General features: G+C 38.3%; 1 protein-coding gene across 1 annotated transcript in view; it reads left to right on the top strand.

Moving 5' to 3' along the window:
- pip4p1a (phosphatidylinositol-4,5-bisphosphate 4-phosphatase 1a) overlaps window positions 1-14,521 on the top strand; it is a 36,408-nt gene that overhangs the window by 6,032 nt on the left and 15,855 nt on the right. Inside the window, exons 3-6 of the mRNA XM_020941239.2 lie at window positions 2,411-2,517; window positions 8,368-8,473; window positions 12,132-12,184; window positions 12,281-12,371. Coding sequence (XP_020796898.1) covers window positions 2,411-2,517; window positions 8,368-8,473; window positions 12,132-12,184; window positions 12,281-12,371 — 357 coding nt within the window. The remainder of the gene's footprint in view (window positions 1-2,410; window positions 2,518-8,367; window positions 8,474-12,131; window positions 12,185-12,280; window positions 12,372-14,521) is intronic.

Here is a 14,521-nt window from a genome sequence, read left to right as displayed (position 1 = left end):
GTATCATATTAACAGTTTTGTAAGCTCCACAAAATATCGCAATAAATATTGTACCATGAGATGTATACTGTGAAAATATCTCATCTAGAGATTTGGATATTTTTACATCTCTAATCGTGAGCTTAGAGCTCCCACCATATCGTGAGCTTCCCCACGATATCGCAATAAATATTGTACCGTAAGGTTCATACCGTGACGATATCGTATCGTGAGACTTAGATATCGTTACACCACTACTACTACTACTACTAATAATAATAATAATTATTATTATTATAATAATAATAAATCCATTTTATATATAATGCTTTTCTGGACACTCAAAGACACTTTACAGATCATTATTAATTCACTCCACACTCAGTGATGGTAAGCTACTTTTTTAGCCACATTTGCCCTGGGAAAGACTCTCGGAAGTGTGGCTGCCAATCGGCGCCGTCGGTCCCTCTAACCACCACCATCACTTACGTGCACACCATTTTCATACTAGGCAATGTAGGTGAAGTGTCTTGCCTAAATACACAATGACAGTATTTGCGACTGGCACCCCCCTGTTGCACCTGATTCTCCCAGCGGTCTCCCATCCAAGTACTAACTGGGCCCGACCTTGCTTTTTAAGTCAATACACCTTCACGAGAATCATTTGGATAATTTCAGTCCTAGAATTGTCAATCTCTACAGAACAAAAGATAAAAGGAGCTGTTAATTTGAAAACTCCTGCTTCATGACATCACAAGGTCGACAGAGACAGATGTAGACAGACTAATAATAAAGGATTACTCAAACGTGTGAATGAAACAAAACACAACTCCAGATCTGTTTTTATGATATAACAACATTATAACATACCTTATAAGAGAGCCCACAAGAGTTCATTTTGTGTAATATAGGACCTTTAAAACCTTTCAGTACCGGGGATCTGACCATGACCCAAACTGCACTCAAAAACTGCACAGAAGTTGATGCAAAAATGATGCAAACATAAAAGTACTGTAACTGTGTATTTATACAGAAAAAGAGAAATTAAGCCCATGATTCACTCCCAAATCTTCAGCTAGATCACTTCATGTTTTTTTTATCACCTCCAGAGCCAACTATCTCACAATGGCTGCGTCTCGTTTCTCTTTCCTCGTTTCTTTCTCCTTGATTCTTCTCCTCGATTCTGCAGGAAATGGGTGAGGAAGTCCCACCACAGAGGAGACACAGGGAGGAGAGAGGATATAAACTCCTTCATTCCATGTTTTTCTTTGGGACACCACTTAATATGACACATTTTATTGACAGCTGAAAGTGGAGGATCAAGGAGAGGAATCAAGAAGAAGGAAGAGAAGAAACAGAATTGAGACTCACTCTGACAACACCAGCCCCTTCTACTTCCTGGTCACTGCTCACACACTTCCTGGTTTCTCTCATGTTTTTCCTGCTGACTCCTTTTGTTTTTAATCTTCAGTCATAGAGTTTGATTTATGCTCCTCTTTAAGATTTCAAAGATCCAAATGATGTTGTCTCTTGAGTTGACAACATTTAAGGACTTTGTTGACGTCTCCTCTGCGTCTCTCCTCAGCTCCACTCTGCCCCTGTCTGTCAAGAATAATTATCTTATTTTCAGTCTCATTCAAAAACAAGACTTGAATTTAAAATGACTTGAGTATATTATTGACAATTTGACTAATTTATATTGTCTTTTATGGGACCAAAGTTTTCTGAAATTTCGAAATAAGCAAATATATTTCATTAGTTCTTATAAATCTTTAAAAAACAACTATTGACAGATGTTATAATGTTGTTACCTTCTCAAAAACATACCTGGAGTTGTGTTTTATTCACACATATTTGAGCACAGCACATCACAGCTTAAAATGCTCTGTTCTATCTTGTTATGTCATGAAGTGGTAGTTTTCAAGTTAACGTCTCCTTTTACCTTTTGTTCTGTAGAGATTGACAATTCCAGGGCTGATATTATCCAAATGATTCAAGTGAAGGTGTATGGAGATTAAAAACACAGTGGAGCACTTCCTTTATTACTGTATGACATCACAAGGTGGGACAGAGTGCTTTCTATTTGAGCGAAGAACTAAGCCTGAATCTGCAGGGTTTTCGTGTTAAACATGTGTAAATAAAACAAAACACAACTCCAGGTCTGTATGTGATGAGGAAATGACTTTAGAATAGAGATCAGAAAACAGTGTTATGTGGGCCCTTTAACGAGCCTGAATTATGCTCAAATAATGCGTGCACATGTTTTCATCTTAACAACACTACACCACTCTGGATCTGTACTTCACGTGCGTCCATTTATAGATCTTGCCTTTTCTGTTCCCAGTGTCTGTGCCTTGTGATTCTCAGCCGTGACTGTTCTCCTTACGCTTGTATTTGTGACTGTTCTGACTCTTTGCTCTTGTGTTCTCAGCCCATTAAAAATGCTCCAGCCGGAAAGAAGTACGTGCGCTGTCCCTGTAACTGTCTGCTCATCTGCAAAGTGACCTCCCAAAGAATTGCCTGTCCACGACCATACTGGTGAGCTAAAACTATTTAATATTATAAATGCCCATGCCCCCTACTGGTGACAGACTGTATAACGGTGTTTAATTTAATATACACTATTAAGAAAGAGTGAGAGACTGTATTTAGTATTATAAATGTCCACCCCCCAACTGGTGAGAGAAAACTATTTAATATTAAAACATACCAACACGACCATACTGGTGGGACACCACATTTAATATTATATTTGCTCCCTAGTGGTGAGACACTGTTTACAACTCTTTATTATCAAAATGTATTCTATTAAAACAGTCCACAACTCTACAGGCTGCAGACTGTATAACTCTATTTAATATTAAAACGTAAAACTGTCCTCAGCCCTAATGGCGAGAGAAAACTATTTCACATTAAAAGAGTAAAACTGGTTACGACCATCCAGGCGAGACTGTCAACAACTGTTTAAAATTCAAAACTGTCCACAACCATAAAGGTACAAACATTTCTACACCCTCTACTGGTGAGACACTGTATAAAAAAGTTTAATGTTAAAAAGTGTCACGACAAAAAGCAGGTAACTTAAAGGTGCACTATGAAACTGTGACAGGTGGAGGGTTACTGTTATTGCTTTTCACCTTTAATAACAAATATGTGACTATAACGTGCCCCTGTTGTATTATATTTTTTTCTTTATTGGATATTATCATGTTATATTTATTAATTGCCATAAATATTATTATATTCCTTCAAAAAGTTAACTAAAATAAGGTCCACATTTTAGTTTTCCTTCTTGTAAAATTAGCTAAAAATATATAGAGAGAGGTAATATGCAAAATCAACTTTCGGAGCATTCTGCCATGTTATAATGTTAATTCCCTCATCAAAAACGCATGCTGACGTTATGATATATCTCTGAATGGGGCGTGACTTGGTGCAGAGAGCAAAGGGAGGGAAGACTCAGAGCATTAAAAACATGTTCATATGTTATTTTTGTTGAATTGAGCATTTTCAAAGCAATAAAAGGTAACTAAATATGTTTTGTGTTAGCAGTTGTTACCTCGTAGAAGTAAAATACCCCTCTTTAATGAATTCAAGTGTTCTACTAATTACATGTTTCTACCTTTATCATGTTGTGGCCCTGAGATAAAGATGTTAATTAGTGTTTCCAGTGTTACTAAAGTCTCTGTAGAAATCTGTGGAAGTCCTGATCTCTCTGTGGACTCTGCTACTCTGCTCAAAAACAAGAGGAAGGAGGGAGGGACAGAGAGGGAGGGAGGAAGGGGAAATAGGGCCTGTGAAAAACAGAATGTAGTTTTAAACAGTTCGCAGTGGTTATTCCTCACTTAACTTATGCATTCAGAGCATCCTCATTATTCACCACAGTGAGTTTATAAGCACTTTTCACAATTCTCGCAGACTAGAACTGACTTTAACCATCAACTACTAGCATGCTAATCTGCTCTCAATCTCTGATTATTGGACAATAAAATATTTACAATTAGATGCAGACAGTACACAGTGGACATATTTGGACATCTAGAGCTATTTATACAATATATTTTTACACATTTTTCTCAAATACGTGGAGAAAAAAAAAATTTTTAACTAGAGCTTGGTATCATTCAGAAATTGCCGATATGATACATGCCTCGATACATAGGCCACGATACGATACATATCTCGATACAGTATACTTTTGGTTTGATTTCAAATCGATTCAATATGGTTCAGTAAAAATAAAGGCTAAATCATGGCTATGATACTAAAAGTCTTTGTTAAACCACTTCTTGTGCAAAGTTCATATGAAACATTTTAATCATCAAAACAGTGAAAATGTCAAATGTGTCGCATAAACAAGTTTCCTTCCTCTGAACAAGCAACAAAACTAACACTATAACAAAATAATTAAGTAAAATATACCAAAAATTGCTCTTGGCGATATATCGATGCTTTGATAATTTTGCACACTCTTAAGTTTAACTAACTTTAAGAGGCATTATGTAACATTTCTACTTGTCTCTACGGAGATGTTGTTGCTTTACCTGGAGTGTTCCATGGTGTGACATTAAACTGATCTATCTTCCATTTTGTTTTTCAATTGCAGGGGCTTTTATTGCTCAAAAACCATGCATTCTCACTACTAAGCGGTCTCACTTCACCACAGATCTGACCTGTAACCTGGCTTATTTTACTATATCTTACACACTGTAACTAGTTATTGTTAGTGATTTGCCTGTAATGTTCCACAGTATGACATTAAAGTTATCTATCTTGCATTGTTTTTCAAATACAGGCGCTTTTATTGCTCAAAAACATGCATTATTCTTTCTTTATAACTTAACGTAGTACAGATTTTGGTACCACAATGATAATAAAAACATTCACATTTAGACAACAGAGGTAGTACGGTAGTACTTTCATTTCTATTCCCATGTGTCCTTATATCTCTGTCGTCCCTCAGTGGTCCAGATAGATTCCATAGTGGTCCATGGACGTATACAAGTCTGTGTGCTCTTATACTTGTTCTGATACAGCTCAAGATCATTATAAAGACATCCAGGAAAGGTTCTGCTTTGTCCTGTCAGTGGGACTTTTTGGTATCGATCAGGTACCATCTAATTTTCTATACTTTTGACAACCCTAATTCCTTTAAAAGATGATTCGTTTCTAAAATATAATAGAATTACAAAACAGTCTTATCTGAAATGTCACTGGTGGATTTTCTTTGCCCAGGTTTGATCTGATACAATGAACAGGTATTAATAAAGGACAATTTTAATTACACTTTTAGACTCATTCACACCTCACAGCGGGACAGTCTTTGCCAGATCATTTTTATATTTTATCTGGAAGCGCAGGATGCCATGGTCGTGGATTTTGGCAGCTCATCTGAACACAGCTCTTGTACTTGAGCCAGAGATACAGGTCTGTTTATGCCCCGGGCACAAACCGTGCTACCGCTAACACCGCTAACACTGCTACAACTGCTACAACTGCTAGATTCACCACACAGGCACAAAATGCATTTAAAATTAAACATCAATAAAATCTGGCCATGAAAAGCTGACTGTAATTGACTGTTCCTGTGCCTTAAGGTGGGATTTGGGTGCAAGGTGAAGATGTCTAAGTCTGTTTAATTTAATAGAAACTGTGCAGATTAAAGGCAATGTAGAGACAGAGCCAAAGCTGTGTATTTTCTATTGATACTTTGCAGCTGTCATCAACTTTCTCTGGAGGTATGATGCTAACTGAAAGCACTATACTGTTAGAAGTTCTCTTACTCAAATTAGCATGCTGCTTATTGTTATCTTTATCGTGACGGCAAAGCTCCACTCTGGTCTGTGAGAGTTGTGAAAAGTGCTTCTTAACTCATTGTAGTGAATAATGAGGACGCTCGGAAGAACTTTAGACCACTGCAAACCGTTTAAAATGAACTAGTTCTGTTTTTCACGTTTTTAAGAAAGTAAAAATCAGGTACAGCTCCTTTGAATTGCTATAGAGGAATGTGACCATAGCCAGTACAATCTTTATTGGAAAACTGTGAGAGCAGTTTTACAGCTTTTTCCTCAAATAATCTTCTGATGATGGTATTTTCAGATTTTAGAATACGGTTCATATCTTTGTCCTGGCTGTTGAGGCAGAGAAAAGGATTATAGTCCATGTAGTTTTTATGGAAGATAATTTGTTCCAACAGATTTTGAATTTTAAATACTGCTGAAGTTCTCGTTTAGAATTTTTTTAAATCTGAAAATATTGAATTATTTTTTTATTATTTTTATTCTGAATTTTAGTAGCATTGTCGTATAGTTGCAAGTATACATTTTCAATATATTTCAATTTTTTTTAAATTCACCTTTTAAATATTCAGCACAAATATATTCAAGCCCTCAAATTCAGCAGTCAAACAGACACTGAAAATGTACATTTAAAATTTCAGCAGCTAAAATTCAGAATAAAAATAATTCAAACATTTTTTTTCCAGAGTTAAAATATTCAAAGGGAGAAATTCAACAGCATTTAAAATTCAAAATCTGATGAAACTAATTATCCTCTATAGTTTTTTCTAATACTAGTTATTTATTATTTGTTTTGCATGTTCGACAGCCCCTCAAAGCAGCACACTGATTTATTTATTCACTCCACGGCTACAAAACATGTCTGAAGTTCTATGACTCACAAAGCAGGAGTTACGTCAAAATGACTCAGGAAATGTGTAAATATAAACACACTAAAAACATTCTTTAGTTTATAAGTATGCTCCATGAGTTTCACTCTGTCTGGATCAAATCGAGTAAAAATATAATTTTAAAGGCCTTTCGCGAAATCGTGAAGAATAATAACTCGATTAATAGAGCTACAATTAACAATTATTTAATGATGCATTGTGTAACATTTCTGGTGGAGGGTCCGTCAAATGCTTTTCTCCATGGAGATGTTATTGCTTTGTCTGGAATGTTTCACAGTATGGCATTAAACCTTTCTATCTTCATGGAGACCAAACCAGAACAAGTTACAGGTCAGATCTGTGGAGAGGCGACCCCGTTCACAGTCAGAATGCCTGTTTTTCTTGGTATTTTTGAGCTATAACACCACCTGTAATTAAATACGTGTAAGAGCTGGGGATTCAGACTGGTGAGAGATGACCTGCTCAGTTCTCAAAATCTGTGAGGTATAACTTTGGAAATGCTTGATATAATTCATTCATATAAAAACAGTTGGTCCTTGAGTGTGTGTCCATCTCTAACCCCAGTGTTCTGTCGTGTAGCAGACACAGACACAGAGGCAGGCCCCACACCGCTCTGTTATGAAATGCATTCAGACACTTGTGTTATAATGTGAGTGTGAGAGATTGGCAGCCGGGGCCCTGGAGCAGAGGAGCAGGATGTGAGCTCTTAATGAGGTTTTCACACAAACTCTGTCAAACTGAGTCAGCAGAATCCAGTCGCCTGTTTAACGCACCTCTGGGTTTAAAATAATGTCCACATGAACTGAGTCTTTGTCTTGATGAACAGGTTTAACTTACAGTGAAGATGGATATGAGTAGGTGTCTGCCATATGGAGGGTTCACATTAATCAAATTGTAATTCATCTTGAAATAAAAAAGTAATGTGAAAAGGTTTATAGGCACACACACAAAGCAAGTTTAGGGTTTAGAGACCATAGACAGTGGTAGAGCAAACAACTAGCCTGCTGACACACACTTCCTGAAAATACAATACATTGTTTTATAATTTTTCACTGACAGCACATAGTGGACTTATTTCTGTACCAGGACAAGACACATTTTGCTGAAATGCATGGAAAAGAAATGAGTATGGGCCCTTAAAAATAGACCAAAACTATTGAAACTCGATATGCATTTGAGCAAGTATGAATGCTTAAAAAATTATCCAAATAGGACAATCTTTGACCGTTCTTGTACAGTTTTAGAATGGTCTTAAGCTGTATCAGAACTAAAATAAGACCACATGCAATATAAAGACCATACATTGTTTTACTGTGGTATCGAAATCTGTTTCAAGCATGTTCCTGACTATCAAAATTTTAGTATTATGACAACACTAGTTTATTGTCTATAGTAAAATGTGTCTCTGCATTTGACCTCTCTTTCCATGTGTCTGGGTTAAATCTGTCAGGAGCAGTGGGACTCATCTCCAGATCTTGAGCTAGTCTTAGTCAGGACTGTCTTAGCTGGAGGATTTGACCTGTTGTGCATGTTTTGGGTTAATGGGGGAAACCAGAGGAAAGACCCCAAAACACACGAAGAACAACATGCAAACTCTATGGCTAAGTGTTAAACCTAAGATTTTCTTGTGGTGCTTATTTCCTGTCTGTATTTGAATCCTCTCTCAATGGACGTCTTTGTGTTTCTCTGTGTGTTTTCAGTAAGAGGATAATAAACCTGGGCCCAGTGCACCCAGGTCCAGCCAGTCCAGAACCTCAGCCGGCCGGGGCCAGAGTCTCCTGTGGACACTGCAGCAACACCTTCCTGGTACGGTTCACCTTGGATATCCTAGCAATGTGTAACTTTTCCGGTGGGGAGGCTTGTCTCCATGGAAATGCTATTGCTTTGTCTGTAAGGTTCCACAGTATGACATTAAACAGCTCTACCTTACATGTATTCAATTACAGGTGGTTTTATAACTCAAAAACACCTACAAAAATGAGGAGTGTCGGTCTGCAGTGTGGGCGTTCCAGACGTGCCACAGAAACTCCTTAATGGACATTCCTGTAGCATGTAATCAACCAATCGGAAAGAGTTTGCACTTTTCCGCTTTTTCGCTTTTTCTCAGTAAAAGTCTAAAGAACCAAGTTAACAAGTTAGTTAATGATAGCACAGCATGAGCCTTGAAGTTAGCTGTTGATAGGCCACGTAGCCATAGTTCTACACTAACCCTAACCCTTACTACGCGACGTTCAATGCTAATGTCAATGTACAACTCTTACTTCAATACAAACAAGTCTTACTTTGACATTTATGTTAGACCGGATGTTGACAGTGGTTGGAGGCGTTCCCCGTTTAGACGAAGAAACGCCCATTTATGTTCCGCAGACCGACGATATTGAGAAAAACAGGCATTCTGACTGTGAACGGGGTTGCCTCTCTACAGATCTGACCTGTAACTTGGTCTGGTTTGGTCTCCATGAAGCTAAAAATATTCCAAAAAAAGCTACACCTCCATGGAGAAAAACTTTTGATGGACCCTCCATCAGAAAAGCTACACAATGCACCTCTTAAATGTAAACGCATACTGCACTTTTATTATCACAAATACAAGCTTAACCAGTACTACTACAGTTACTTTCCTAAAATCAAAGGAATACATTGTGGTACTTGATCATACTAGACTGTGTATATATAAATTGACATAATTAACCTGCCAACCCGCGGTGCTCCAAATAGTGAAAATGGGTGCGCTTCTTCTTATCGTATTGAAAGACCACCACCCCTCTCTCTGTTTTGCTGCTGTGAGCCTCTTCATTTTCGTCTTAAAATGTCCATATTAACCCACTCTACATGATGCTGGGGTTTTTCTTTCTCTATTTTGTTCATAAATCAAGATATGAACCTTTATAACAGACAAACCAGGTGCTTTCTTTCCCAGAGGTCACTCCCACTAACGATAGCAACAGGTTGGATTGACAGCGTTGCTTAGCCAAAATCGCTGTGCCAGCAAGACGGGCTGTTATTTTTAATAGCCTCGCTCCTGATTGGCTCTGTGGTTGCAACGATACTCAGTAAGAATTGTAAATATGGAACTCTGCTTCAAATTCGCTCCTATAACTGCAGCTTTGATGAGCTTAATTTGACTGGAACGGAGCACTATGGGTTCTGTCACACTCCCTGACTCCACTTTACACAGTCTATGTTCATAACTCTGAGCTTTACAGATTTTTGTATATTGCTGCAACAAAAAGTGCTATGGTCACTTTTTCATTACGTGGCCAATATCTCAAAGTTCCAGTGTTATTTGGGTGTATTTTTTCTATGTAAAAGTGCAGTGTTAAAGCTGACATTTTCTTCTCTGCTCCTGCTGCCTGGTTTATTAGTAGTTTTATCGGCTGCAGTGAAGTGGAGACCCGACCAGGCAAAGTAAATGCAGAGTTATTGGTTTGGATCGATACGCCTTTCCTCTGGGGCTCGTGTACGTGTCTGTGTGAAGAGGAGGAGAATCTAGTGCGGAAAACAGTCAAACAGCTGGACACAGTGTGTGAAGATATGGAAGCACTTCATAATATACTGTAGTCTCTTTTCACTGCCAACTAGGGATGTAACAATAACATCCTGAAGAATTGACAAAAAGACAAGAATCTGAATTGACAAACTAATACAAGAATCACATTTCAGAACATGTTTTTACAGATGGAAACTGCAGGGTTAGAAGTTTTTACGCAGAATACGACAGGAGATTTTGTTGTTTATGGAGGAAATTACGGTACTTCAGAAATTGCAGCCTTTGCCATTTGCTAATTGCATTCTCTCAAATTACGATTGCAATCTCACCTATGCATTCAGAGAATTCTAATTACTCACCACAATGAGTTTATAAGTACTTTTCACAACATTCATAAACTAGGGCTTTTAACATCTACCATGCTAATGTGCACTTCCTGATTTTTGGACAATAAAATTATTTCTAATTAGATGCAGACAAGTACACAGCAGACTTATTTTGACCTCAGGAGCTGCTTATACGATATCTCTCTAAATAAATGTTGCTAAAATACTTCAAAAAATCTTTAAATAAAAAGTAATAGTCAGCTAGTCATGATTTTCCCTCTAATTGCAGCCGTTCTTGTTGCTTTACAGCTCCGAGAAACTAATGAACAGATTTGAACAGATTTGAACAGATTTGAATAGACGTGTACCCTAAAATGGAAAAGCCCATGTTGGAGAGGAGCGCCGTGTTTTGGGCAGTGAGCCAATCATCCGTCACCTCCACCTCTCCGCTGATACCTGAAGAGTTTGATTGACAGCTCAGACTGAGAGGAGGTCCTAATTACAGTCTGAGGAGCGACCAGACTGACAGCCCAATGTTTAAGATAGGCTGATGAAGACTGGTCTGTGCCTATGGAGCTCAACAGTGAACAATGGTGAAATACCAATTTTACATCCAGATCCAATAGAGTTTTGGTTTGGGGTTTTTAATGATTTTATTACAGTGTATTTCCCAGAAAAGTGTTAAGATATTTTCCAAACTCAACTCAACAAAAAAATCTTGGTTGACTAAAGACTCTCTGTGTATCAATTAATCAGCTAAAGTGGGCATGGTGTGTGGCGCTGGCAAAAGCTTTCGAAATTATAATGATCTGGTGCAAAATTATTAGTACAGAGAAGTGCTGGTAAACAGCCTCTTCAGTGGAAAGTGGCAAGGCAGATTAAACTGTCCAGTCACTGTGTAATTTTCAAACAATTAAAACTATTTGCTTTGGACCACACTTCACTGTGATTGGTTAAATCCCCCTGTCACTCACTCAGAGCAGGATAAAGGCTGAACAATGATTTTAACATAACTGGCTCTGAGCACAAGAGCAAACTGCCTGGCACCAAAATACTAACCCTGCAAGATAGATTTTCCTGATATTTGTGAGTCTTATTTGTGAATCTATCTTGGCGCCCACTGGTGTGATTGGGCCTGACGTTGTTGGCGGACCAATCACAGAGCAGCACTCGGGTTTGGGCTGAGTGAAAAATGAAGTGCCCAAACAAACCAAAACAAACATGACGACACCGACAGATGTACTTCAGCCTATTTTACATCAAAAAGGACCTTTTAATTTGTGAAAAACATGCAGAAGGGAAGCACTTTGAGCATTTGTGGACAGAAGAGTTGTCTGTTTTTCTCTCAACTAGCTGTATCTAAAGTTTTATTTTTTGGTGTGTTCTGCTGTTGTTATGCTTCAGCTAATCAGATTCAAATAATTTTCATGATGTTCCACCTTGCTTTCAGCAAGAGCCATCCCAGACTGATAATGTGAAGAACTCAGAGTGCAAAACATGAGCCAAGTCACCAAGACACAGAAACGCAATTCATTTTGGTATTGTCATTTTGCCCATCCCTTGTTTCAGCCCTGCTGCTGCTACTATGTTTACAGAAGACATAATGAACCTAATCCCAGTGTTATCACAGTTTTGTGTTGTGTTTCAGTGGACAGAGTTCACAGACCGGACACTGGCCCGATGCCCACACTGCAGGAAAGTGTGAGTGTTTCTTTCTTTATCTCATATTAATTTGTATGATAGATGTGTTTAGTCGTACTCATGTCTTCTAATGTTTGAAATGTTTTTATTTTGCAGCTCTTCGATTGGTCAGAGGTATCCCAGGAGGCGGAGCTTGTGGTGTTTTCTTCTCTGTTTGCTTTTTAGCGTCTCCACGGCCGGCCTCATGGTAAGAATACAAACTACGTACCAAATGTATTCTATAATGTAAACCTCATTAGTTTAGCTCAAAATGATGGTTCTTTTCATGCTGTCGACAGAAAACTGGGGGCCTGGGGCACAGCGCCTCTCATGGGCACCCCTCTAATATAAATTAATAGGAAGAGGTTCTACTTCTGTTAACTAGGCAAAAACCATGGCTGGTTGGGAGTTTTTGTTATTGTGTGCATTTTTTCACCGTTGTAACTGTGACCACCCCCCTTCCCCCCAGCATGATGTTACTGCAAAGTATACATTTTTGATAGATGCTTTATACTTTTTGTCTACACATTTGGTAGTGCCTCTAATTGATTACATTTTTAGCCATGTACATCTTAAACCTTAGTACAGATTGATACTTTGCAGCTGGTGTCATCAAGATTCCTTCAGGGTATATTGCTAACTTAAGAACTGCTCTGTCTGAGGTTTTGTGAGACTTTAATTTAGGTTTTATTTTAACCCAATCTGACCAGAAAGAACTGACAGCTGGAGCCACAACATGTGAGCTGATTTGTGTTGTTAAACAAATAACATTAGTCACACACTAACTAGGATTAGCCAATCAGTTAGTCACTCTCACTTTTCTTAGCTGAAAATCACCTCCTAATTGGGCCCATAAACATTCGTATTGATCACAGACTCCAGAAAATCCCCGGTTTAAATCCATTTAATTTATTTAATGTGTACATTGTGACACCATGGTAACTGCTGAACAGTCTGCCATAGGTATACATGCAGAACACCCCCAGTAAGATGTCACAACAAAGTATCAATGTTCTTTCTATCCCAAAATATTGTTAATCATTAAATAGAGACATTATTTTTAGTTTGGCCAGTAGAGGGCAGAAGATACACATGAAAGCTCCCTGCTCGTCTCTCTTACATATGCAGCAGCCCAGAGAGAATAGCACCCTCCATATTATTGACTGCGTAGCAAATTGCTCTTCCATCTCTATATTTGAAGATTGGAGTTTTTATTGAGAAAGTGTCAAACAGAGAGACGGTTTTAGGCATGTCATCGGTACTCAGGTTAAGCTTTCGATAGTTTGATGGCAGTAGACTTTTAATTCCCCCTCTCTGAGTTTAATTAGTGGAAATGGAAAAGCTGAATTTTAAAGAGAAAAAGTGGCGGCCATGTTGGAGTCCTGAGAGAGGAGCGCTGATTGTTTTAACATTGAGTAGTGGTTTAAGATCAGCTCAGGGAATGTATGAGACTAAGAACTGCTTTGAAGGGCTAAAAGTGGGGTTAGTTCACTAAATAAGAGGGCTAAACCAGGGATTGAAGCACAGCTAAAACAGGGCTAAACTAGTGCTAAACATGGACTAAACAAGGGATAAACCAGATCTAAATCAGGACTAAATCAGGACTAAATCAGGACTAAACCAGGACTAAACCAGGACTAAACTAGGGGCTGAACCAAGGAATGAACCAGAATTAAACGGTGGCTAAAACAGGGCTAAACTAGTGCTAAACCTGGACTAAACAAGGGCTAAACCAGAATTAAACCAGGGCCAAACCAGCCCTAAATCAGGACTAAACCAGATCTAAACCAGGACTAAAAAGGGTTAAACCAAGACTAAATCAGGACTAAACCAGATCTAAACTGGGACTAAACCAGGACTAAACCAGTGCTAAACCAGGACTAAACCAGGACTAAACAAGGGCTAAACCAGGACTAAATCAGGATTAAACCAGATCTAAACCGAGCCTAAACCAGGACTGACCAGGGCTAAACTAGGGGATAAAACAAGACTGAACCAGGGACTAAACCGGGACTAAATCAAGCGTAAACAAGGACTAAACCAGGACTAAATCAGAACTACACCAGATCTAAACCGGGACTAAACTGGGATTAAACCAGGACTAAACCAGAGCTAAACTAGGGAATAAAACAAGACTGAACCAGGGACTAATCCAGGACTAAACCAGATCTAAACTGGAACTAAACAAGAAATAAACCAGGACTAAATCAGATCTCAATTGGGACTAAACCAAGACTAAACAGGACTAAACTAGGAGATAAAACAAGACTGAACCAGGGACTAAACCTTGAATAAACCAGGACTAAACAAGGGCTAAACCAGGACTAAATCAGGACTAAACCAGATCTAAACCAGGAC

The sequence above is a fragment of the Boleophthalmus pectinirostris genome, unplaced genomic scaffold (assembly GCF_026225935.1).
Source record: "Boleophthalmus pectinirostris isolate CB_2022bp ecotype Guang Dong unplaced genomic scaffold, ASM2622593v1 HiC_scaffold_16, whole genome shotgun sequence".
In the NCBI taxonomy this organism is placed as follows: Eukaryota; Metazoa; Chordata; class Actinopteri; order Gobiiformes; family Gobiidae; genus Boleophthalmus; species Boleophthalmus pectinirostris.
The sequence above is the reverse complement of the archived record's forward strand: the minus strand, read 5'-3'. Positions and strand labels throughout refer to the sequence as shown.